Genomic DNA, 27,147 nt, shown 5'->3' on the forward strand with positions numbered 1-27,147 from the left:
ATTCAGTTTACTGTCATAGGGAAGTACAGACACCTGGAGATATTCACATTTGAGAAGCTTGAATCTTAATATTTCTATCTATATTTACCAAGTATTTCTGAAGCAAGATGGTGAGCCAGCATGCAAATGTCTTTGACACGTTAACTAAAATGCTGCCATTATTATTGTTTATTGCACCTGTGTTTTTTTATACTGTGTCATGTCAAACTGTCTGCTGTAACAAAAAATAAATAAAGGATTATTCCACACGTAACTTCACCGAATGTCAAACTGAGCCAAAGGACAAATAAGTGAAGAAAAAAACCTGTATAGGAAAACAGGCTGTTATCTTGTTTTGAATTTAATAGACATACATTTCATGAAGTGCAACACAGTGGATTTGTTGCTATAAGATAAAATAAAATGCTGCAAGGAGACACATCTTGACATAAGCACTGTAAAGGACATCCAATTACCAAAAAGGCCTTTTTTCATATAAGACATCTTGACATATCACAGTAGAAGAATCACAGGTTTAATAATAAGACCAACCACGGCTGACATCATATGGCTGCTTCAGTCTCAGTGTCCCCCGTGTTATACGTGCTGACTCACTACTCAAAGTCATTTCTATTGGATTTATGAAATGAATTCAATGCACACGTTATATTAAATCCTCCGGAATATTCTCTACATGAAACTACCCTGCCGGAGGTTGTGAGGGGCTGCAGCCCTGTCAGCACTTTGAAAACCCAACTTACTGATTTTAATAATCTTACGTCTTTCTTTTATGTGACAAGCAGTCGTATGCTTTTGTGTACAACTCTGTATGTTTTTATTCCAATGTTGAAGCCAAAGATGGACGGTACATCAAATGGGAACATTGGTGTGAGCTGCACACTGTCCCAGTGTACCCACTTCACATACTGAATGAAACAAAAATATTAACTGAACTTCGGTTTGGTCCACCAAACAACCTACGAAAAAATTACGAAAATGTTCGCTGTTTTAATCTTTGTGAGATTCAGCTGCTCTATAAAAATGCACCATCTGTAATTATTCATAACTTTTCATATGGTGGTCAAAGTGACACTTTACACAGAAAGTCATTCAAAGGAATTTAAAGGAACTCGAGATCGTAGTTCAACTTTAAACAACACAAGAAGTGTTTTGCAAAAGTTTGGGCATCACCGATTAATAATTCAGCATTAGGAGACTTCGACCACGCCACTTAAAACTGACCGTAGGTATTTTTTTCCTAGAACAAATCCTTTGATTCCCTCTTTGTCGTTAAAGACTTCATTGACAGCTTTTTAAATACAGTATACAGGCAGCCAACACAAGTACAAGACATAAAAAACTGACATGATTTTTTAATGAGAAATACACGAAACTGAAAAAATTGTACAAATTGAAATAAAATAAAAAAATTGCATTATTCTTATAATTTCTGGTACTTTTTTACATAGACTTTTCCATTATTAACCATCATCTGTTTGCTTCAGACATGATCCCTCCTTTGATAATCCATAATTACACGGCTGAAGTCAAGATGTCTTCTCTGATCGTTGGTGCGGTCAGTGGTCGAGATCTCATCTGTCTGGTGGTCCGTTGTGCCTTGAACAGTTGATCCCTCCTAACACCATCCCGACTGGACACACTCATCTGCAGAGCGCGGCCTCCACGCATAATGACAGCCTATTCTCTGCACACTACTATGAACAAGCATGATCAGTAATATGAATTGGTGCCCTGTCCTGGTTGTGTATCTGGAAAAGAGAGGTGAAGTTTCGTTAAACGCAGGAAATCTTTTAGATGGAAACAACAGACACGAAAAAAAAAAATGGGAAGTGTCAGACTCACTTGAAAGTTGCTGTTGCAGCTGTCTGACCAGAGCTGCAGTCTGCTGCTGCTGCTGAGTCTGCTGCATTCCCTGTCGTGGGAACTAACACAGAAAGACGCAGGTTGTTATTACAGCAGTTCCACGTGTTCATATGTCGTGCACACCAAGTTTTTTAGATTAATTCCTGAAATTTTAGGCAGCCAATAACGCCCCTTTAGACGTTTGAGGTTAGAAATCCACGCGGGTCAACATTCGCGGATTGAGCTTTTCTTTTACGCAGCTAGAGGAAGCTTCTCCGGCTGCATGAGAGGTACTTTTCGTGATGGACCACAGGACTAAAAATGTTTTCTAACTCAAGACTGTGAATGCACGTCTCCTTACGTGATTATCTTACTAACACTGGACTAATGTAGGCTGGACTGGACCTACCATTGGTTGCTGTGGGGGTAGTGGCTGCATGCCCAGGCCCTGGTTCTGCGCCTGGCCCGGTGGTGGCACCCCTGAAACCTGCTGCTGCTGCTGCTGCTGCTGCTGCTGTTGTTGCTGCTGCTGCTGCTGCTGCTGTGGGACTTGCTGTTGAGGAGGAACCTGCTGGGGCTGGACCTGTTGTTGCTGTTGCTGCTGTTGCTGCTGCTGTTGCTGTTGTTGTTGTTGTTGTTGTTGTTGTTGCTGCTGCTGTTGCTGTTGAACTTGTTGGGCCTGCTGCTGCTGTAAAGAAAACAGGAAGGAAACAATGTGAGGTGTTTGAGGTTCAGACTTGTGGTCTATGAGTTCCTATCTTCCTTCCCCTTGTGATTTCATGAAATCATCTTTCTGTTCGCTGGGCATTTATATGGTAAATATCAATTCTCATATCTTTCAAAAGCATCATATCAATTTCTATTTCTTTACAGATGACTCCCAGATCTATTCCTCTTTTGATTTCAGCCAGACAATGTAACTGAGCAAACTAGAATCCTGCGTTAGGGCCCTGACAAATCAGACGAACAGTGGGGGTGTCACCGCACTTTTGGCACTGGTCAGCCCAGGCTAGTGGCTTTCTGAGATAAGTGTGCATGTGGATTTAGTGGCGGAGCTCGTCAGTGCAAGATCCCGCTCTGATTGGCTGTTCAGCGCAGTGTGAATCAGTGCACAAAAGGAGAAACATAAAGAGAAAGAGAAAATCCTTAGAGCCTGTCGTTGTAGTGTCCATGATTACACCCATTCAGTGGAGTTCTGTTTTTTTTTGTTTTCTTTACCTCTGATCTACCTCATCAGTAGTTTGACTTTCAATTTTTTCTTTCTGACAGTATTTCATTAGAGGTGGTTATTACAGCGGGAGTGTTGTGAAGAAAAACGCAGCTTTATCATTACAAGGGGTCGCACACCGGCAGCCCCGACTCTCAGTCTCTCTTTCTGAATGGGGAAGACAAACTGCTGCCACCTGCTGGTTTGGAGTTACTTTCCTCTCTCTCAGCCGCAGACCGTAAATGTTGGTTCGCTGGAAGCTGTAGCATTTACAGTGTTCGAGCACGGCTTTCTGACCACATAGTGAGTAAACACGACGGTTAACTTTACATATCTTTGCTAGTTCTTTAATGTAGGTTTGGTTTGTCTGGACCTGGACCTTTACGGACACACCAAACCAGCACCCTGACCTTAACTTTTCTGTCCTCCTACATAAAATCCCGCTGCATATATCTATCTTTGACAACAAGCTTCATTTTGACAGCTATGTGTTGTCCAATCGTGCTTCACTGTCCGTCCCATTCATCACATCATTATCATCCAGTGACGTACTCTGAGTGCTTGCTGTCTGAGGTACTGCTGCTGTTGCTGTGCTGCTTGTTGCTGCTGCTGTTGCTGCTGCTGTTGCTCTGCCAGCATCTGATTGGGCCTCATGCCTGGATGGACGCCCTGGCCTGCCATGTGACTGAGACCGTGCATGATGGGATTCTGCTGGAGGGGCTGGTGGGCAAACCTGAGGTGTACAGGGCAGGGAGAAAAAGGTATGAGTGCAGGTAACAATGTAATTGAGATAAAGCCAAAGGACAATGTCAACCTTCTGCAACTGGACAGTCAGGCGCTACTAAGCAGCAAACAAAGCGAAAGTCTTCATGCAACGCAGTACGAACCTCTGTGTGTTCTGCATGTTGTGTGCATAGCCTGGAGCCTGCTGGTGAACGTAACCACTGGGCCTCTGCTGCATTTGCCTAAGAGGATCCACCACAGCCGGGTTGGCTCCAGGATGGGCGCCCTGGAAGTTTTGGTTCCCATAGGAGGAGGGACCTATACCACCACCCTGGGATGGATGCGGCTGCATCCCCATGTGTGATCCATACGAGGTATAGCCCTGAGATATGTTCTAAACAATAAGACAAGACTGATAATTAAAACCAAGACCGAGGAGCCCAATTAATGATTCATTTGAAGATTATTTCTTTGAAAAAAAACAAAAAAAAAAACAGACTTACCTGTGATGGCTGCATTGAAGTGTAAGGTTGGTTGGGTGTTATTGGTCTGATCTGCTGCCCTATCATGCTCTGATTCTGAAAAAACAAGCAACAAGTGATCAAATATCAAAGATTTGATGCCTTCTATCTAAACTAACAGTACAACAGGATTCTTTTTCACTTTAAACAACCAAATCACTCTCCTCTTAGACCTTAAAACTGAATGTCAGTAGTAATCAGACAGAGAATCAACTAATCATCATCCTAATTCTGCTTATTCTGGAGTAGGTTGACCCGTCAGTGCTGACTCACCAGTCTGACCTGTAGCTGCTGCCGCAGTATCTGACCCTGTGGCATGGGCTGGGGCTTATAACCCATTGGGTATTGCTTGTCCAGTCCGATCATGCTTCCCTGCATGCCGGGCATCATGGTTGGGTAGCTGGGTCGAGTTGGCATCATTTGCTTCATCTGTGGGTTGCGAGCAGGTCTGTAGGGAGGTTCTAAACCTGGACCTCCTGTGGGAAAACAAATCGGTAAATCATAACCCTAGACGGTTCTTGCCTGCCAGAAAGGTGTGTCGTACTGGAGCTACTGAAGAAGGTGATGATGAACCGACCTGGAGGTAGAGGCTGGTTCTGGGTGTACATGCCCATGCCCATGCCCTGCTGGCCATACGGTAGCCTGCTATATGGGTTCTGCATCAGCTCAGGTGGCATATTAGTCGGATAGCCCCCACCGCCTTGTGCACTTCTCACATAGTCCTGCTGAGAAAACATTTAAAAATGTCATTTTTAACACTGGCTGTAGCAACTTGCGTCCAGGAAACAAACATAAAAACCCCGCAGTAAATCCTGACCTCTGTCTTGGTGGACGGAGCTTTCTTCTTCTTGTTGGATTTCTTCTTGCTCGAGTCAGAGGGCACAGCGGGCACCGCCTTCTCTGGCTTCACGGCCTCCATCATCTTCTTCTCTGGTTCCTGGGAGACGGGCGTCAGAGGCTCCTCCTCCTCAGGGGGCAGGGGGAGCGGCTCCAGGTAATAGCTACGAGGTTTGGGCTTCAGGTGGGTGTGGTAGAGCAGGAAACGCTGCTGCTCCTCGAACTTGGTGACTTTGCGGTCCACGCGCACCGTACCGAACCAGCCCCAGGACAGAGGGGCCGAGTGTTTGAGACCCTCAAAGACGTCCCAGGGAGAAATCTTCTGTTTGGTGGATACTTGGAGGCCCTGGTGGAGGAGAGACAGAAGTCTTATACACCCTGGTTGGACTGGCTGAACAAATCCTACTGAGAAGTGTACTTTTAGAAGTTAATGTCACGTCAGGTTCTCTTGTGAGAAGCCACGTACCTCCTTCTCAAATCCGGCGATCTTGTTGCCCTTTGTGTCTATCAGAGAGCCCTGAGGTTCACAGGTTATCACGTCTCGGGTCTGCTTGGGTAAGGGCAGAAGCTGGCGAACCTTTTCCAAACTTTCCGACTGCCGATCTCCGAGCTCTTTCTGCAGAAATAAATACATTGTGGAGAGGAGCGGTTACGAAAATGTTCACGAAAAGCAACTTTTTCCAAAGACCACGTGATGCTTTTGCCCTCATTTCTACATAAGCATGTAAACAAAACGTCAGCTTGACAACCATTACATGAACAATGGGAGAATAAGACATGTCACGTCTTCAAACTCAACCCATCCGGCTATGGGTGAGACAAATGTGCCGTTCTTACCCTGAGCTTCTTCACCAGGTTCATATAGGCTCTCTTATTCTCCTCCATGCTGCCCTGAGAGATGCTGGACATGTCAGCAGCCAGTGTGCCGTTAATCAGCACACTCAGCATGTCCAACACTGTCGTGAAGAGCTCACTGTCGGAGAGAAGCAAACGTGAGAGCCAGGCAGGTGACGTGACTTTGCAACAGAAGCTGTGCTTCCAAATAAGCAATAATGTTTTCTCTTTAGTCGACACTCACTTGTTGGACTGCATGTCAACTGTGCCGCTGCTGATGATGTCGAGGAGTAGCACGGCCCACTCAGTGGTCTGCTGGGTGCTGCGCTGAACCGTGTCGAACATGCCACCCACCTTTTCAGAAGAAGAACATGAGTTAGTCTCCTCATAACGTGTTAAATCAAACCTAATGTCAAAGATTAAAAAGTCAGCATGCACAACTTCTTGTTGTGATCGAGACGTTCTCACCAGATTCAGTCGCAGTTTCAGAGCCTCGTGCATCATTTGCTTTGCTTTGCAGTCGTCCTGGTACTGATCTTCTCTCCAGTTCGTGACAATCTGCTGCACTTGGCTGTAGAGGGAGGTGAGAAGGCCTTCCCTCTGTTCATCCTGTCCCTTCAAGCAGGTCAGCACCAAAGACAAGAACGGCTGCTGGCTCAGCAGAGACATACTGAGGAGTGAAAGAAACCAAATTTAATTAACAGCCAATTTGGTTTGCGCAGCTTGCACAGCCTGTGAGAGTGGAACAAAACCAACTCTGCCATTCTGTTTCCAGCTTGCAGGACGACAAAATTAAACCCAACTTCTTCCAGTAGAGAAGGAATGTACATTTCTCCACTTACCTTTTCTGCTTCTGCCTGTCCCTCTCCTTGCGTGAGGAGGAGCCCAGGTGCTGTCCCTTCTCCAGCTCCTCTCCAGCTGCCTTCAGTACGTGGCCCTGAACTGTGGTGGGCAGCTTGGCTATCAACGGAGCCACCAGCCACACACCTGACCGCTCTGATGAGCTGCAGACGAAGAACATTAGATTTAAGTGTAAGTTTCAATTCATGCACCTCCAACCAAGTGGCACGAGTATAAAAAAACAGAAAAGATACACACCTTAAAATCGGCTTCATCTTGCTGGTGGTGCTGTTGTTGTTGGACGCGGCGCCTCCTTGGGCCGCTGCTCCGTTCCCTGAGGGGTTACTGGAGTTCATCTCAGCCGACTTCTGAAACACCTCGATGGTGGCCTTGGCTATGTTCTCCAAGAGCGAGTAGAGCTCCTGTTGGTAAGTGAATAAGAGATAATCAGATGACTTTACAAAGACAAAGACTACACAGTCATATTTCGACTGAAGACAAACACTTACATTGTTTGTGCTCTGTTTGATCATCAACTGCAGCTCCAGGGACGACTGTCTCATCGTCCATTGATCCATGTTCTGTAAAGCAGACGAGAACGTTATTAGTCATACGCACCCATTCCCTTTTCTTGCAGGAAGCCGGTTATGAGTATGCACAGTTTACAATACTGGAAGTTGTGGCTGATTCAGCCAGGAGAGGGCAGCAAAACATCACTGCTCTGATTCAAGACAGCCAACTGTGGATTTTTTTTTTATCAAGAGAAGAATCAGAGTCGTCAAGGTCCTCGGCACTTATTCTAAAAACGTACTCATGCTGGATACTATTTGACCTTAGCAGTCTTCATTCACTTAAAAATAGATGATTCTCTGGCACAAGCAAAAGCAAAAGAACACAAGGCAAGTTTCTGTGTATTCTCGACCTGGAGGATGCGTTTGATGCGCTGCCTCTGAGGGTTGTCGCCATCATCACTGTCCAGCTGGCGATGTGGGTAGCAAATGAGCTGCAGCAGTCGTTGGGCCTGAATGTTCACCAGCACCGGGTCCTGCAGGGCGCTGCTGTCCTCAGACAGAGACTTCAGGCAGCGCTCTCCAACCCATTCCTGCGAGACGGCACGAGAGGGGGAAGGGAGGAAAAAAGTGGCAGAGTGAGAAACGTGACAGAGCTCGACAGCTTCGCAGATCCTCAAGCTTAAGTGCAAGATTCATAAACTCATGAGTCGTGCGAAACGAGCTTGACGAAAGCTGGCTGCGTGGTGATGAAAACGGGGCGGTGGGGATATTTCGCAGGAACAGAACGGCCGAGGCCTTGCTGGGCAGAAAATGTGTTTGGAGTCAGAGCATGGCCAGCCCCAGTGAGCGACTGCCAGCTCTCTCTCTCTCTCTCTCTCTGGACTTCATATCTATGTGGCATAAGTGACATCTGGTGCAGAAAAATTATCTCATTCACGCTTTTAATGCCTCTGCATTTACAAGTCACACAGAACGGCGGGAGAGCTTACATGAGCAAAAACTGAACATTAATTGTTGATGTGCGTGCCTCGCGAAAGCTTTCAGTCAGAAAAGACAGCAGCGCTGATAATACTGAACACAAAGAATCATGCATGCGTAGTTAGACGCAGCAGGAAGCTATTTGTTTCAGACGCATCAGATAGTCATCTCGGCGGCTTTCATTTCACGCTGACTGAGTGAGCTGCGGTTGTCAATTTCTTCTTTTTCGTATCATTCCCCCCCCTATTTCGACTCATCCTCACCTGCTGGCAGATCGTCTTCAGAACGTATTTCGCGTACACGTCCAAGCTGGCCGTTTCTATGGAGACATTGCGGCCCTCGGATATGTCGTCCAGGCCTGCAGGGTGCGACAGCCCTGAACCTCTTAGCTCTGCATCACCTGAACCACAGAAAACCAGTCAAGCAAACCGTTACAATCCAACACTGACATCATGAGCCAGTATTTTACAGTATGTTAATCTGCAGTAATCCTCAATCGATCCGCATCTTTTAAAATACATTTTTATATCCGACATAATCTGACCTTAAACTTGTCGTTTCAAGCGCGGCGCAAAGACTCTTACCCAGCATAAAGACGGCTTTGAGGACGGCGAATACTGCTCCAACAACTATGCTGTTCTGAGACGCAGCAAGAAGGTGGCGATCACAAGACGACCGGATACCGACTGAGGATTTATCTGCAAAGTCAAAGTGTCAGAAGGTCAAAAAGCGGTTGAGAAAAATGCGTCATAATGATGGTTAAAGTTTCCTTGATGCGTTTGGTACCTGACTTCACACCATCTTGGGGGACGGGGTTGCGCTGCGGCGTCTTGAAAAGATGCAACAGGATCCTGCAGGTGAGTCGGGCTCCCGGCTCGGAGTCTTGCTCACTGCAGGCTGAAGGTCAGTTCCAACACACAAGTATTTGGTTAGAGGTCGAGTTTCGCCACGCCACATAACTGAGGTTCACATTTTATTTTGATGAGCTACATGAGCGGCATCAAAGTCACACATCTAAATTTAAAACTTGTCCTACATAGACCTCTCCTCAGTCGGGATGAAGTGGAATTTTTCACAGAGCTGTTGTTGTGAAAAGAGGCTGCGAGAACAAAGCGTTTGCCACAAGCAAGGAGCTGCTGGCATTTGGCATGTGTAATAGCGTTATAACGTGAGCCAAACCCAACCAAACAGCAGGGCTGAATGAGGTTTTGTCTCCAAGCTGGGAGGGAAAAGATTAGCGGTGGAGAGAGGGAGGCACTTCTCTGGCCGGTGCACAAAGCACACCGAGGCTTCGTGGACCCAGATCAAATAAGCTGCGTGTACTCTCCTCTCTGATAGAAGAAAATGCATTATACAGGATTCTTCTCTGCGAGTCGAGCCGCAACGTTCTGCTCGCCATCTAATGGCTGTGAAATTATACATACGGGGGATCGAAGAGGTTTTTGAAACAAAGTGTTCGTGTTAGTGGAAAGTTTAAAGCATTGATTCCCAACCAAGGGTGCACGTACCCCAGAGAAAAATCTATCCACATATCGAGTCTGCCGTACACCAAAATGTTAGGATTGAGACTGGGAAGGCAACCGACGCTTATTTTCACTGATGATTAAAGGTGAGGCAGTTTTAACGAGAGGAGAAAGATCATCAGTGACTTTTTATGCCTTATACAAAACTAAATAAACAAACTCTCTTTGTTTTCACGACTGAATAAACTGAATAAACAAACTGACCTTGAAGGACAAACACAGTTCATACAGTTTGACTTTGTTTATATGTGGCGGACCCTGCCACCTTTTTCAGCTTCAAACAGTGTTCTGAGGACCTTATTTTCCTCTGACGAACAGCTCCTTCATGCAGTTATGGATAAAGTTAATATTTCTCACTTTGCATTATTACCTCATTAGTATTGTAAATTAAAGTTTTTTATTCTGAGTTTGAATTTCTTCTCCAAAACTACATAATGCCCCGTTAATCTGTCGATTTTTTTCTAGATTAAAGGATAAAATGCAAGAAAATGGTGAAAATCAGGTCATCGAGTCTCTTGCTTTGTCCGCAACCAAAATACATTCAGTTCACCATCACAGAGGAATAAAGAAATCAAAAAGTATTCCCATAAGGAGCTAGGATCAGTGAATTTTAATAAAGAGATACTCCAAACAAATAACTGATGATAAAAATAGTTGGATATTCATTTAACACAAATAACTGATTGATCTTTGCAGCTCCAGACTGAGAGTGTTGGAACAGTAGTTCACAAACCAGCAGCAAAGTCTTAATAATTAGCTTAAAGTGATGGATTCATGGTTTAAATGGTTTACTAATATTAATGGGGAAAAGGGTGATGAAGCTGGAGTTTTCGAGCAGAGGAGATTTCAAGCTGTTCACCTTCTGCCTCTAAAAATGGCTGTAGTGTGAATAAAAACTTGCCTGAACTGACCTCAACATTGACAGTTTATATAACAATCTCCATTTTCAGACGGTAAACGGTGTTAATAACTTTCAGTTTAAAAAGAACAACTTGGAATTGAGAACAACCAATAAAATGGAGCATGATCTGAAAACCTTTCCTCATTTTTGCACCGATTTAAAAAAAATACGCATTTTGAGATGCACGTTGAGATGAAATGATCCTTACCTGCGTTGAGGAGAGAAGGAATGGCCACACAGCGAACCAGGTCTTCCAGGAGGAGGCACTGCCTCGCGATGAGAATGGCTACGAAGGTTGCCAGGGAATCGTGGAAAGACAAATCGCTCACCTGAGGGACGAGCACAGAGAACATCTTTATAATTAACACTGTGAGTATGAAACATCATAATGGCGTTTTATTGGAATTTAATAAAAGACAGATAGTAAAATGGTAAAAAAACAAACATATTTGGCTGACATTATTATGGAAAATGAGAACTGATATCCTTCAGCCAGAATTTATACATTTTTGAAAAAGTTATGAAACTCCAACGCACATCTACGTTACACAGCAGATCATTGAAGCCACAGTTGCCGTTGTTGGAGGAGCAGCAGAGAGCCTTGAGGATGCCGAGCCACTCGGCACTCAGGGAGCGACAATACGCCGTCAGCTCCGCACACAGGATCCCGATATCGTTCACCCTGGAAGCACATTCACATGAGATGAGACAACAGCCCGTGACCAAGAGTAGAAAACTGTATCTGTCTGAGGCATGAACACGGGCAGTCATGGCAGAAGTAACACACCTCTCAGGGTCTCTGTGGTCCACACACACATCCATGAGCACATTACAGACGAAGCTGTAGCGGTTGGCCGGGCTGTCGTTGAGGATGGTGCCCACCATGGAGTGGTTGAAGTTGTGGGCCGAGGGGTTGGCGATGGCCTCCATCATGAACACGGGATCCCAGAGCATGTTGGAGTCCGACGGGTCGATATTGCAGTAGATGGAGTTTTTCACTTTGGAGCAGAACTCGCTGAGAGGGAACACGAGTGGAAGACGGAGAATAACGAGGGGTTACTCCAGTACTGACAGCTACAAACAAACAGCTTACAAATCACATACTTTACATACACATTACAAGCGGAACACGGGCGACAAAATAACATTTGTTGACGGTTGATTTACTGCAAACAGCTGCTCGTTTTTTCCTGATCAACAAAAGCAAATTAAAGGATGCTGGGTAGGGAAATTAAACTGGATGCAAAAATCATAACTTTGTTTGGATGAACTATGAATATAAATCATCTTATGGCGCATTTCAATATCATTCACATTTACAGAAGGAAAAACAGGCGCCGAGGCAGACCTCCAGGTAACAAAAAAAATACCCTCAAATAGTCGAGAATTGAATTCTACCTGAAAATCTCGCCGAACTTGTTCTTGAGGTGACTGCAGGAGGTGTAGAGGTCATACAGGTACGCCAAGATGCAGCGCTCGGCAGACGAACAGTCCGCTGGGTTCACGCCCGATTTCACCACGATGCGCAACCTGAGAAAACATTTACACACACATGATTTGGCGACGTAGTTCAGTAAAGCGTTGGATGAGAAGATGAGCTACAGCTAGAAGTAACTTCCTGAAGAAAGATTCCAGCACTTAAACCCACGTTAAATGCCATGATTTTAATAACTGAGCTTTAGAGGTGCAATTAGGAAGCTTTTGTCACTGTTCGATAGAGCAAAGCTAGCTATTTTCCCTCTTTTTAGTTATATTTAGTCACATTATTTTCATCAGAGGCTTTGCAAGGTTAGCTTCATCTTTCACACTTGTTTAATTCAGCTAATGCTTTAATTGCAAATGATCTTTTGACCAGTGCAACAGAAGAATCTGCTGAAATTCTTCAATTACAGGATTCACAACAACACGTTATTAGCACAGCGTTCGGCATTTAAGCGCCCTGTCAGCATTCGCGCGACACTAAAAACCCTCGTTAAAGACCGTAAAACGAGGCTCAAAGACAGCGACCCACTGACAGCCAATTAACTTGCCTGTAAATCTTTTTTTACTACTTTAATTAAAATCACTTCTTTATCTTGCAAACATCCCTTTAAGGTGAGGGTTAGGAGACGTTAGGAGGCAACGCTTAGGCAACAGCAGAGGAGATTTCAAGGTTTCCTCCTGCCAAACGTCAAAGCTTGTAAAAAAGTTCCATACCCATCAAAAACTTGCGCCGTCTGCTCAGGATTGAGAATGAGGCAGGAGTGGTACCTCCTCAGCACAGCCACGATGCACAGACACAGGCTGGTGGTGTAGCTGCCCACCAGGCTGGACGACTTCAGCAGCAGCTCGGCTTCCACCAGACTCAACTCCGTCAGAAGCTACGAAAAAAAACACACGAGTCAGTGGACTGCGACGAATAAAAACATACGGGATGTATTCATGTCGAGTGGCGCGGCTGATGACGTCGTTCCTTACATGAAGAGCAAAGTCTATGAGGCCACTAATGTTGAGGGAGTACTCCATGAGGTCAAAGATTAACTGAATGTGCTGGACGAGAGGCAGGTGATAAGACATCCCTAAGGCAAAGTTGGTGATCTGATCCAGCACGTTTCTGGACACCTGCACGCAAACAAAACATCGGGTGAGATCAACATGCAGAAACAACATTTACAGCCTCACGTGTGACACTGAGCCGCAACACAACAGTAGGATAAAAAAAGCGCATTTACATTCCAAATAAGCGGAAAAAAACATTCAAGCAACTGCCAAAATATTTTGCCAGCTGCTTGAACTTTATTGTTCAACAGAGACCTGAAATTAACGCGTGTGTGTGGAATACAAATAAAATGGTGGAATATGCGTTTTTCTTTCACTTCCATGGTTTCAGCTATCGTCACCGACTCTACATACAGATGGACGACTTGACAGCTCTCCAAAAGTGAAGCCAAAACATGTCGATGGACCCCCCCCCCCGGGGGACGCTGTGCTGCAGTAAAGGTCATTAATCATCATGCCCACTTCACGATAACAGATGGAAAATGGGCCCGACTAAAATATACGTTTTGTTCCAATGATGGTTTTCATCATTTTAGGTAGTTTTCATCAGCGCTGATTTATGTTCCAGTGTTTATTTTCCTGATAAGTTTGGTTTTAATTAGTGCTTCGGTGAAACGTCATGTTTGGCAGGCGAGAACTTTACACTCTAAATGACATCACCAGTGCAAGATGGCAGCACTCGTACCCGGTATAATGATTAATGGTGATCACAAAGTGGTTAAATTAATAAATGGTAAAAGACGTATCCTTTCAAAATAATGTTAAAGAAAGAGTTCTTCATTTTGGGAAAGACACCTTTGCGACAAAAACTACCACTCTCGTTAGCTTAGCTTAGCATCACGACTGGAAGCGGGATGAAACAGAAAGCCTGGCTCCTCCAGAAGGTAAAAATCTACCGTCCACTATTTCTTGACCAGGAACAGTGACTTAACGGAGTCTCCACTGGTTGCTTAGCAACATAACAAAGACAACACGACTCCAGGATGTTGCTGCTCGCAGTCAATAAATAATCTGGCACACAACCCTGTAAAAACCAAGTCCTTTTGTTTTTACACCTTTTTTTTTTTTTTTTTTAACACAAGCAAGATGATTACTTGTGATGGGGTGAGGTTTTCAGAAAGGAAACAGAACGAGGCAGAAACAGTTTCCCTGTTTCAAGTCTTCATGCAGAGCTAAATGTAAACCAGTGCTCTCCTGGATGTAGCAGATACGAGTGGTGTGAACCTTCTCGATTTGAAAAAGCGCTGACAAACTATTCCTTTAAAACAAACATAGAGCCCAACACAACCACGATGTTACTGGAAACTTGGTCTTACGTGTTGACTATTAGATAACAAATCAGGGGAATTTGTTTGATCATATTTGATAATCTATTATTCTATCAGGAACAACTCACTTCTCCGCTACAACCTTTACCAGGAGAACTCTAAATGCATTATGTTCTGCTGCTGTTTTTAAAGTGACAGTCACCTGAGTGCATTATGCATTTAAATCAAATTAAGCCATCTCACAAGAGAAAACAAGATACATTCAAATTACATTTACATTCAAATGAGTCACCTTGGGAGGTCTTTTTGTTTGTGGCTGCTGACACATTTACATTAACAAACCCTTGTGGCTTCTCCCCAAATCCTCAACCGATCCATACATACGCAGAAACATCAGACACACGAGGACATGAGAGAATGTGCTTCCTGGTCTGACCTGGGAGGTGACCTGGTGCTGGTCAAAGTGGGAGAGGTGCTGGAATTTGGAGAAGATATCTTCTGCAGTGGGAAAGGCTTCCGGCTTGCTGCGCTTCCTCTTCTGTCCTTCCTCTCCTCCTGCGCTCGAGGGAAAGAGAGGGGAGAGAGGGGAGAGGAAAAAAAAAAGTAAAATAAGAGCAGGAGCAGCAACTCATAACTGGTCAGCGGTATTCTTTCCAGTCTGCAGAACAGGCCAGCCGTGAAATCGAGTTAAGCCAGCGGTCTGTTCTCGCATTTCCAGCCTCCTTTGATTTGAGGCTCCAGCGCAAAAGACTTGTACTTTTCACTTAAGAGCGACAGAAAATTTTGAGCTGAAGGTCATCAGCAGCTCGCGGGGATGTGATAAGGTGACACAATATGTGATTATGACTTTGAAAGGCTTACCTCGCCTTAATAAGGTCACTTGTATGAGAGATAAAGTGGCTGTGAACTGATGAGCGCTATTAGCATAGAAATTGGGTGCAAAGAAGATGGAGCGATGCAACCCCCCTCGGGCGGAGAGGAGAAGCTTGTTCTCTTAAGGAGATCAGTAAAAAAAAAGGGGAATACACATGAAATGTATCTAAAGAGAAAGAGATAGTGAGATGATAACAGCTGGAATGGCCACAGTGAGAAACTGAGCCATCAGCCTGCACATGAACAATGTTTTACAAACATCCCCGGCATGATAAAGCTCCTGCGCATCTCTTTCATGTGACAGACGTGGATTTTTCAACAGAGAAAAGCAGGGGGGAGTAAAATCCAGTCACTTAATGGGGCGGCACATATCAAAACATGAAAGTGGTTTCGCTTGAACATCATCTTTAAACATAAAAAGTGGGTGAAATGAAACAGACGTCTTCTCAAAAAGCAGTTTGCTGCCAGACAAACTGCCCCCGCCTCCAGCGCAGGTAATGTAAAACATAAGTAAATGGGAAACGCGGGGACATTAAGCCATCTGTCAAAAGCTGATAAAACTGAGGCACACTCACCTGTTTCTGCTGTGCTTTTGCGGTTGAGCACCTTCAAGATGTCTTTGGTGATTTTTTTGATGGCGTGTCGCGCCTCATCCCTCAGTTTGCCCACGCCGTACAGGACCACTAACCGCTGGTTGCACTCGTGGCTGGCGCTCTCCTCCTAAAGAACAGATGACAAAAAAAAAAAAAAGACCGTCATAAACCGGATGCACGCCAAAAGATGAATTCGGGCCAGACAGATGTGACGAGGGTCGACGATTACATTCAATAAAACTCAAAGAACAAGATGAGACATTTTAGAAAATATACAAAAGGATTTAATTACAGCTGTTAAAGAAGATGTAACATAGCTGTGGTTTGGAGTTTTTACGCCGCCCGACATAATTTAACAGAAATGCTACTGATCATAAACAGGAAGTCATAACACTGGAACTGATAACTTGGTTACAATACCTTGAAAAATATCGATATTTGATACCACTTTCAATATCGCAAGGACAAAATTACACTGTGTTGTAGGTGACTGTAGCTGTGCTTAAAAAAACTTAAGTGAGCCTGGGTTGAGGTTAGGGCTGGGTATCACCAGGTACCTCGCGATACGATACTATCACGATATTTTGCCCACGATAACGATAATATCATATCATATCACGATACAGCGATTCTGCGATAATCGATATATTGCAAGAAATTTCATCCACGATACATCACGATATCTGTGTCACTGAAGAAATTCAGAATTTATTGACTGCACTGAATCCATTTCACAGGAATTACAAAACATTGTCAATCAATTTCACATGAATGACAGCCAAGTAAACAAAGAGTATATTGCACAGTGTCTCTTCTTGACAAACACACTGACTACAACTATCATTAAATATCTATATGGGTGCGTTTCAGAGCTGCTTAAACCATTTTTTTTAAATTTTATTTGGTTGTATCCCGATGTTTTAATAAAGAAGATGGGTGGTGGTGGTGGGCCAAAAAAAAAATAATAATAAGAAGAATCTTTTTGGCATACCCCTAGTTGAGGTCGCTAACTAAGAGCTAACTCGCGTCAATGATTAATGAAAGCAGCAGGTCCTCACTACTGAGAGGCTGCAGCTAGGTTATTGTTTGACATGCTGTTTATGTTTATTAAGAAAGACAGAAGCTTTATAGGACATCTAGTCCAAACGTTCAGAAGATCTTTGGCATAAGACATGATCAGACACAGTATCAAGTGTAGGACATCTGCACATTGGCATCCACATACTCGGGACCACATACTCTTACTGCAGTCACGTGCGCAAAGCAGAAGAAAACAGTCTTTAGGTGACAAACACACTCCAGGGCGCGGCGACGAGCATATACTAAGTGTGAACCACGAGCTGTCACGCCGTCTGTGCGTTGAATAAAATTTAAGTTCATCTGTTCTGTCAGGAGCGTGTGAGGCGGATGACTGAAACGAGGCCAGAATGTGAAGAAGAAATGTAAGGAAACATCGACAGAATTATAACCTAGAAGAGCAATTTTGTGCAAAGCAGCGAGTTCTCTTACCTGAGGAATAGGGAAGTGAGTGGCATACTGAATGTGGCGAGGCTGCTCGTACAGCTGAGGGAAGGCAGGGTCCATGCCCTTGTCCTTACAGCTGGCCTTGCTGTCCTGCTCTGCAGCGGGCTTCTCGGGAGAGGGGCTCCCTTTGGACTCGCAGTGCATCGTGGGAGAGAACATCTGCCGGGCAGAAAGGAGGCTTGAATTGATTTCATGTGGATGAATGAGGGATCCCAAATTTTCAGAAAAGCCATAGTGCGTGGTACAGGGGTGATTAGAATTGATTCCAAACAATATCTTTGCCCGGAAATGAACAGAAAAAGGGTAATCTGTGTGTGTGTGTGTACCTCATCAAAATTAGCACTGGAGTTTTGATCGATTTCCATCGACTCCGACAGGCCGGTATCCTGTTGAACAAACAGAAACCTCATGTTACTCTTTTGACACCGCGCTGTTGCTTTGTGCTGCTGCACAGATGACTCATCAGACTCCACATAACCAACAACAGACGCCTCCCAACGTGCCTCGTTCTTGCCGCTGCCGCCTGCCTCCTGCTCCTTGCGCTCTGATTCATCGGAGGGCTCGTCGCTGGGGGAGCGCGGGCGCAGCAGGTGGGAGTCAGAAGCGAGGTCACCGCGGGAAATCAGCGTGCACATGTAGATGTTGTGGGAAAAGACGTCGTGACGGATGAGCTCGCAGAAGAGCAGGACCAGGTTGGAGAACTCCACCCGCTCGCTTTCATTCCCAGGCTCCGCTGCAGAGGTGGAGGGAGGATTTGAATGATTTAATGAGAGGGTACCCACGCCAAATCAGTTAGGGTAAATACGCACCGGGTAATGAAATAAGGGGCAGAGACAAAAGGATATAAAGCATCTTCAATATCATATCAAGTCTGAGTTATTTGAGAATCAGCGCTGCGGGTAATGTGGAGGAAAAAAACGGAGAGAGACTCACTCAGTGTGGGGGCCTGAGTGTCGAGGAACTGCAGCAGCACATCCTGAAAGACCGGCAGCGTGGCAGCCGAGAGGGAGCCGGATGACACAGAGCCCTTCTCATCCACCACCTCCGACTCACCACACCTCTGCAAGCAAGCAGGCCAGACAGACAACACACAGCAAAAACGGTCTTTGAGTGCTAAATGAAGAAAAACGTATTTGCAAACTGTCCCGATTTATTGCGATTATTTGGTTTTAGATGCCACATAAAGACACCGCAGAATATGAATTATGCAGTCGGAATATTTTAAAATGTTACTGCCACGATGATCTGATCTGTAGGATCATCCCAGCAGGACGGGATAGAAATACTAGGTAGAAGTAGAAAACAGGAGAAAACCAAGAGATTCTATTGGCCATTTTATTTTCTATATCACGACGTAGCACTGCAGCTTGTTCTTCTTGGCGTCAAAGAAAAGACATCCAAGTTGTGGCCAAAAGAAAACCTCCCTTCCGATCTTATCCTACCTCCTGATCATGAGACATCGAGTAAAGTAAACAAGGGAGGGCAATTACTTCTAATTACGGAGCAGATACCCAGAGTGACGCCACCCAAGTGTTAACATTCAAACACAGTGCATGCATATGTAAGAAAACGACATTTATCCCTTGAAGAAAATAAACTTTTAAAGAAACGCCAATGAAATATAACTTCTCTGGATGGTCACTCCAACACGCTGAGAGGTTTGCTCTTGGAGACGTTTCTACAGCCGTTCAGTTGGAGCCGAGACAGAAACACGTCACACTGACACACTCTCGGCGGCCGGCGCGTCTCTTACCTCGGCTTCTATTTCGGCCTGTCTCTTTTCCAGCAGCTTGGCCACCACCATGGCCCTGTGTCTGCCGGAGCGCTTACAGCACACGGCCCATTCGCAAAGCAAGGTCACCACCGCGTCATCATCTGGTGACATCTGGACAGAAACATGCGATATGAGACAATGCAGCTAAAAATAGAAAGCCCTAAGCATATTTTATAATCTGGTGATTACTACTCGCATGGTACCGGCATTAAAATCCCAAACCTTTAAGTCCCAAGTGATTTAAAAACAAATATTTTTGATCCTATGATGCTGCCGTGTGACATCTTCTTCAATCAACCCTCACCTCGTGGCCGTCTTTACTCTGGCCTGACCCGAATATTCGGTTGTACAGCGAATCCAGTGAGTTGTTGAAGTCGGACTTCTCGAAGCTGTGGTTGTCCAAAACCTCCAGGGTGTGAAGAACCCTCCCTATGGTGAACCCTGGCGAAAGATTACAGAAATCGTCTCAGACGCCGACCTTATTAACCTCACAACGAAGCCCGTGCGAGCTGTGAACGGTTCTCTGACCTGCCGTGGTCTCCTGACACTTATCGAACGACCACCTGAACTCCACCGCCTGGCCTCGCTCCTTCACTTGCTCCTCGATTTCTCTCAGCTTTGTGCGGACCTGCGGAGAAGGACGCGGTGGGAAAACATGATCCTGACACCCCCAAGTGAAGATCAACGAATGAGAAAACCATCACAATGGAAGAATACAGAAATCTATATGGTAACTCTTTTGTACCTGCTGCGTGAAGGCGGTGTTTCCTCCGGGCATTGGTAAGCTGGACGGGGCGATGGGCAGGAGGTCCAGAGGTGAACCGGTCTTGTTTCGGCTGTCTGTCAGAGAGTAATGCCACACCAGAGCACTCGGACAGCACAGGACTATGCTCTGATTGGGCAAGGTAGAAATAACAAGGAGGAAAGAAAAACAGAAGAATTAGTGAGTCTTTTCTTCCATTTTTCAAATCTGATGATCTAGTAAGGCATGAACAGAACTGTCTCATGTGTATATCGGTCAAAACGAGCAGAACACCTGTAACATGCAGCTGAGCCCGAACACCAGGGGCCTGTGCTGAGGGCAGATGTAGAAGTCAGTGAACGGCGTCTGCGGCTGGTTCCCTCCTGCCGGCTGCGAGGTCGGAGTCGGGGGCAGGGCGTTACCTTGCTGCGCCAAGATGCCATGGGCTGGATGCCCCCCTGTGCCGGGGCCCAGGCTCCCGTCGCTTAGCAACAGGTTGAGGCGCCGTGTGCAGAAGTAAGCCAGCCTCCGTGACAAGTAAGCCGACTGTACAAATTCCCCTGAGTACTGAAGGACGGAGGAGAGATTCAAAGCATTAGCCCGCAGCACTCAGCGTCCATCAACATCAGTCAGCTTTGGAAATAGAAAGAAAATGAGCGGCTGCGGGCCCCCGATGGGCCCCGTCCAGCAGAGGTCAACGCCGCGAAAGTGCTGCGGATGAAGACATGCGACAGGCTCGTGATAAACTGTTGACAGCTGTAGAAGCGTGTCATATCAGCGAAGCGGCGAGCGCGTGTCACGGCCGCGTGGATGTTACGCGGCGTTGCGTGTTTCAAGGGCGTACCTGTAGTAAAAGCGGCAGGAGAAGTCTGAGCAGCTCATCTTCACCAGGTCGAACCTTCTCGAAGCACTCCAGGACCCACGTCAGGAACTCATGTCTGTCTAGCATCCCATCCTGACCGAGCAAACCAGACACGAGTTAACATCAACTCCATGAACACGATAATTACAGTGTTTAATGTGGAGACTGAGAGTTCATTCGTTTATTCAGTGAAATACGAAGCGATCTCTAGTTCACTTCAAGGAATCGGGTATGAAAAGTGTTGGCAAACCTAATCAGAAAAACTCATTCATTACTAATTCCTTTCCTGAAACTACTTTCCCAGGCTTCCTTCACCTTTTACGTGGTCAAATTCAAGCTCTCTTCAAGCATTTTTTTAATATCAAAATTCACACTAAAAAGGATAATTAAACTTGATTAAACTTAACAAGATGGGGTTGTGCTAAAAAACAACCGAAATTAGGTTTTGTGATAGCAATTTACAGAAGGGAGACACATTACAGAAAAACAAGTTTCAAGCATATAATCCAAAAACCAGACACTTCACAAACATTGAAAACACCACGATCCCTAATTCCCCAAATGTAGTGTAGTTACTACTATCATGAAGGCTATTAATCATTATCCCTGAGAAAAATAATCATATTTCTTTGTTGTCATTTGTTGTTCAGACTTTGTCTGAAGGACACTGAGTCTGTTACAACCTTCAGTAATCCCTGCGATACTTTACACATCTGGTTGAAACTCAATCAGGGTTCATATCAAACTCAAGGACTTCGCAAGGACGTTGGAGGCCTAATTCCCTTGAATTCAAGGACCCATCACGGCCTTGTTTGAGACACCTACCGAGGTCAATTACTGAAACAACACTCTGAATTTTTTATAATGAGAACCAGTATTCTTTGCAGAAGAAAACCCAAAATATCAAAGAATTCAATTTCTATCCTTGCACCTCCAATGACCTGTGTCTATAAATGTCTAACACTTCCAGGGCCTTGATATTTTTCCCCTAAAAAGTGGGAACCCTGTAAATGTTGACATGGCGCACCAACATGTCTGTATTTGAACTGTGTATCTGGAGATAAACAAAGTAATATAACGCAATATGAGAGCAACCCTGTTGGGCAGCAGTGAGCTGACCTGGAACATGAACATGGCGAGCTTCTCGTTGTATTCCCACTGCTTCATGGCCGTCTCCACGTCAGCAGGAGTAGCCGGGAGCGGGGAGCTGCAGCCTTGACTGGGAAACTGTCTGTAATACTCGGCCACCTTCTGAAGCTGCTCCCACAGGTACTTGGTAATAATCTGAGTCCATTCTACAGACACAAACACAAAAGATGCATCTTAAAGGGAACAGATTGAATAAAGACAGAGCTTATTCTCCAGGAAATCCCTTCAAATCCAAAAGAAGAAAGCATCCTTTTTTAAATAGATAACATGACTCGGAAGAGATCAGTCACAGCACGAGAAGCAAGAAAAGACAAAAACAACAATTCGAACTTAGAATCGCATGATTTCCTTACCTATACAAGGATCAATCACATGCCTCTTCTTGACTTTAGTTTCTGTGATGGCAGCGTGATACGCACAGGTCATCTTTATCATCCATGCTGAGCGCATGACAGGGACTGAGTACTTGGCCAAGTATCCAAAAACCTCCTCCTTTTTGCTGAAGATGGGAACCTGTGGCAAGAACATTAAGCGTACACCGTCAGTAATGTTGGGTGAAACGACGAACAGCCCGAGAATGTTTCCCAAAACACAACAATGAGCAAGAAGAGCAGAAAAAAAGTGATTTATTAAAAATGTTTGGATTGGTTTGACAATCAGTAGTTGAATACATGAGTTCCAAAAGGACTGAACTGTGTTAAAAGACAGACAAAATGCTAAATAACACCTATCAGATAACTCGTATACATTGGCTGCACATGCTGCTTCCGAATGCTACAAATACGGGCTTCAGAAATCCTCGTCTGCAATAAGAATAAATGTGCTGGATGACTTTTCTTTTACAACACTGCCACATCTGCCATGTTCTCCTGGTTGTTACGTCTTCTGTGGTTCCGGATGAAGAGAACCCTGGAACCGGCTCGCTTCTGGAAAAGTCATAAAAACCCAAGTTAGAAAACATTTGTTTATTATGGCGAGAAAACTAATTAAATATGTATGCACCAAGGCAAGCGGTAAGGAAGTCAAAAGGAAACACACAGCAACCCACAATGGAATTGTAAATGATGAAGGGCATTGGAACGGAAAGCTGACCTTTAATTTAGCCTGATGTATTCAAATGTCGAGACCTATTTGCCGCAACTTGTGAGAGCACTTACAGGCGAAATCATTCGACGCGGGCGAACAAGAAACACATCTACAAACGATCTATAAACAGCGGCAATCATTGCTTTTTGGTTCAATAAAGCCAAACAAGACAAACAATACACTTGATTTACACGGACGCATCAATCAGGGGTTTTCTTAACAAGGAGATAAAAAAAACGCTGCATTACTTACCCTTTCTGATTTCTTCTTGTTTTTGTCACGTTGAATGGAATTATCCAGGAGTGTTCTGCACAGTTTGGGGACTGTTTTATCACCGGGACCGTTCCCAGAACTGACGTTTGTTCTCGTCTTGGCCTTTTCTTGGAACTGACACATAAATTTCTCCCAGCGGTGACATAACCATCAAGATCCCCCGCAACTAATCTGTTAGCTAAATTTCCAGTCGTGCAAGACCGCAATGGGTGAAGCTTATTGAAAGGCTGACGCTAGCACAATTGGTATAAACACAAACTGATATCTGCATATCTTTGGAGGTAATATAAGCTTTAAAAACAGATTGAGTATAGAGCAGCACTATGTCACTGTTGAAGACACGCACTTTCCAAGCATTTTCAAGATTTTCCAGCAACTTACATCTCAGGTAAGTTACATATTTATAAACATATACGCACTTTAAATCAGATTTTATTGCGCTAAAGGCGTTGTACAGAAGGATGACATGAAAGGAAAACACAAGGAAGCGTTTCAAAAATGTGTCACCCATCTGTCAGAAGGCCTGGCGTTGTATATAACACAGCTGAGCCAATGTAAAGATATTATCATGAAAGCAATCCAAACACTATTTAAACCTGAGAATACCGCCTTAAAATGGAGAAATATCTTTGTCGCTTTGGATGATTATTACTAACATGAACAAAAAGGCAAAGTCTGCTCATTACGAGCGATTAAGGTATCTCAGACAGACAAGCTCGGCTCTACACTTTCAGACTTGGCAGAGATGCACTTTGTCACCCTCAGGTGCACTTTGTCTGAGCTCATCCGAGTAATCTTAGCAGGATAGCACGTAGCATTTTAGAGTTGAGGTAGCAGCCTTTCGTATGCCAACATTTAGCTGTTCTATACAGATTAAACCTTATTTTGTAGAGCTGGTATTGCCACTGATTTCCATAATCGATTGACGAAATTCCCGATTTGACCCGATTCTATATGGAAGGTGTTAATTTCGTACCCGCATTAAAAAAACACCATCTTTAAAGATCAATCCTGGGACTGTACAAATTAATATCGGGTCGAATTGCAGGTTTACAATTTTTAAAACTCATAATTATTACTTGACAGCCGGTTAATAACCTCATGACAAAAAACAATAAAAAGATTTTCATTAGCATTTCTAACAAAATATGCGGCTCTTGTCAGTGTTGGACATTTCGAGTGGGAAACTGGTTGAGCCTGAAGAAAAACTGGTGCAACCAATTTGTGGTTTATCATGTAGGGATTTTGTTTTGTTTTGCCTTAACATAGCAAAGTGTTTTGATTTGTTGGGGTGGGGTCCATTTCTTTTGTTGTGGACATAACAATTCTTTCCAAATGAAGTGGGTGGAAATCAAAAGATGAAAACAATCATACAAAACAGAAGCCAGGGGACAGTAATAGAATTACGCTGATTAACCAGCCATTTAAAGCACATTGTAGAGGGAGCGGCCAATGTGGCACCTCAAACAGATGACGCTTTGTTTCACCAGCAGTGAATAAAAACCGGTTAATGACACTTTGCAAAACTCACACCGGGGTCTTACCTTTTTAGCCAGCTGCGTTAGAGGTTTAGTCCCGGCTAAATCCGTGAACCAATTATTGATGGAGCTCTGTGACCTCGCTGTGACGAGCCAGAAATTATCCTTCTGGTTGACCTGTGGCTTGCGTTTCCCCGTGTCCGGGAACGTGTTGTACCGCAGCTTCTCTGCGATGATGCTGCTGAAGTTGGAGCTGATCTGTGAGGCAGGGATGGAAACAGGACGGATCAATTACAAACCACTCGCTCACAGAAATTATAAAAGAAAATCCCCATGCAGTGCAGGTTAGAGTTTTTACCTTTGAAGGGTTGAAGTTGACATTTTTAGCACTGCCATGTTCATCCCCAGACACAGCTGGTTGGTTATTGAATCCTTGCTTCACATTCAGAGCAGTCAGCTCATCCTGGAACAGACAAAAGAAAAATTAGCTCACAGTGTCATTTATGATCCCAGACGAGCTCAGCAGTGGTTTGAGAAAAAAGCCAGGAAACATGCTAAATGTGGCTGCTGACACCATAAAAAAAGGGAGATAAATGTTATGAAACGTTAAGATCCCTTTTAGAGAGATCTGCAGCAGCGTTGACAGAATACTAGAATACTTGTTTTCCATCTAGATCAACAGATTATCTCAGGTTAATAATAGATCAGGAGCCAACAGCACTACCAAGCTAGGCCAAACTCCAACCATCAAAACCGAGGAACAAATAATGTACCTTTATTTTCAGTTCTCAGGTCATGAAGGTTAGCTGTGCAGGTTACGCTAACGTTTACTCGCTGGACCAAAACATCCAGCTAACAAACAATCACCAGCCACGCACAATAATAAAAAACAAATTAAAAAAACAGCCAACGAATATTGTTTCCCATCACAAAGCTAAATCCTGCTTACAGTTTATATCTAACTGAATAGCATCCGCTAGCCGACGAGCTAGCTTAGCAAACTCTGGTACGAAACGAACCGGTTGTTTTCCAACTAATCTGGCGAGCTGGCTAACAAACTGACAACTAGGAGCTGTTCATTGTTATTGCTAGGCCCGAATCGTCTTGAGGGCTTGCTACACAGGCTAGCTAGTGTTAGCCTGCACAGCTTCTTGGCTGATTTTTTTTTTGTCCGACAAAACACTATTTCTGCTTTTTTCACACTGCACATCGTAACGTCTCACCTCTTTCTGTTTTGGATCTTGAGGATAGACGTCCGGAGGGCCGAGTCTGGGCCGCTTTAATGGCCGGTGTTCGTAACTTAGGATCCCGAAAGCAGCCATCATCCAGCGGCATCACAGCCAGGGCTTTCCTCCTCCCCAGCAGCCTGACCCCAGCTACAACAACGAAACACGCTTCCGGTACGGCTTCATCCGCGGACTTCAAAATAAAAAGCACAGAGGAATCTTTCTTGATTTGGAGTCGCTTCTGAAACAAAACAATTAATACATAGTAACAATAACACATGCTGCAGGTTTGTAGTTTCAATTTTAGGATGGATAGGGGGTCAAGTAGGGGTCAAGAAGATTTTGTGAAACGGCCCTCAGAACTTATTTTGAAATCTGTCGCTGTACGTCAAGCTGGGGAAGGCCATTTCCGCCCGTTAAAGAAAAAAAAAAGATAAATATATAAATATAGTTGGATGCTAAAATAAACATTCCCGTGGGAAATAATGATTGTGAGATTAGAAAAATAATAATATTGAGATTTAAAAAGAAGTCAAAAGTATTAGATAAAAAAAATCATCATAATGAGATTTTTTCATTATTTTTTATAGATTTTATTATACAACAATCAAAGAACCAAAATAATACCCAAACACATATCACAACAGACACTGTCAACAAAGACAAAATAACAAATAAAACAAACCAAAAAAGGAAATAACCCACTCACAGTAACAAAAAACTATCACAATAAAACAGAGATTTTTTTTTTTTTAAATGTCTCTATTTTTTTATTATTATTTTTTTATATTAACCTTTATTTATACAAGTAAAATCTCATTGAGACCCAGGGTCTCATTTACAAGAGAGACCGGTTCCAGGTATATAGAGGTAGCAACTGTAAAAAAAAAAAAAAAAACAATACCCCTCAATAAGAGATCAATAAAGTATTTCAGATTTTGATTAAAAAAAGATAATCTAAAAAATAATGAGATTAAAAGTCATAATAACAAGAGGATGAGATTATGGTGCATAAAGCTAAATTTAATGTTTTTTTAAAAATA

General features: G+C 44.1%; 1 protein-coding gene across 2 annotated transcripts; it reads right to left on the reverse strand.

The window, feature by feature from the left end:
* Positions 1 to 324: 324 nt before the first annotated feature.
* Positions 325 to 26,251, reverse strand: med12 (mediator complex subunit 12). 2 transcript variants are annotated; one of them, XM_030395603.1, is made up of 43 exons: positions 26,102 to 26,251; positions 25,237 to 25,341; positions 24,945 to 25,136; positions 22,395 to 22,554; positions 22,012 to 22,187; positions 20,875 to 20,985; positions 20,325 to 20,597; positions 20,034 to 20,180; positions 19,817 to 19,916; positions 19,593 to 19,729; positions 19,268 to 19,399; positions 18,448 to 18,574; positions 18,018 to 18,247; positions 17,841 to 17,900; positions 17,500 to 17,673; positions 15,973 to 16,117; positions 14,961 to 15,079; positions 13,176 to 13,319; positions 12,915 to 13,078; positions 12,117 to 12,248; positions 11,506 to 11,733; positions 11,256 to 11,400; positions 10,927 to 11,047; positions 9,081 to 9,191; positions 8,879 to 8,992; positions 8,558 to 8,694; positions 7,727 to 7,906; positions 7,314 to 7,385; positions 7,063 to 7,226; positions 6,807 to 6,968; positions 6,433 to 6,634; positions 6,209 to 6,318; positions 5,968 to 6,103; positions 5,597 to 5,746; positions 5,111 to 5,476; positions 4,871 to 5,018; positions 4,567 to 4,769; positions 4,276 to 4,350; positions 3,937 to 4,166; positions 3,602 to 3,782; positions 2,252 to 2,530; positions 1,843 to 1,924; positions 325 to 1,748 (listed from the first exon to the last, which is right to left on the reverse strand). In XM_030395603.1, the coding sequence occupies exons 1-43, from the start codon at positions 26,201 to 26,203 to the stop codon at positions 1,711 to 1,713; spliced, it is 6,564 nt and encodes a 2,187-aa protein (XP_030251463.1). In that variant the 5' UTR covers positions 26,204 to 26,251; the 3' UTR covers positions 325 to 1,710. The 2 variants fall into 2 exon arrangements, with proteins under 2 accessions (XP_030251463.1, XP_030251464.1); XM_030395604.1 differs by having other exon boundaries at positions 4,871 to 5,015; positions 26,102 to 26,203.
* Positions 26,252 to 27,147: the final 896 nt, after the last annotated feature.

This window comes from Sparus aurata, chromosome 18 (genome assembly GCF_900880675.1).
Source record: "Sparus aurata chromosome 18, fSpaAur1.1, whole genome shotgun sequence".
Classification (NCBI taxonomy): domain Eukaryota; kingdom Metazoa; phylum Chordata; class Actinopteri; order Spariformes; family Sparidae; genus Sparus; species Sparus aurata.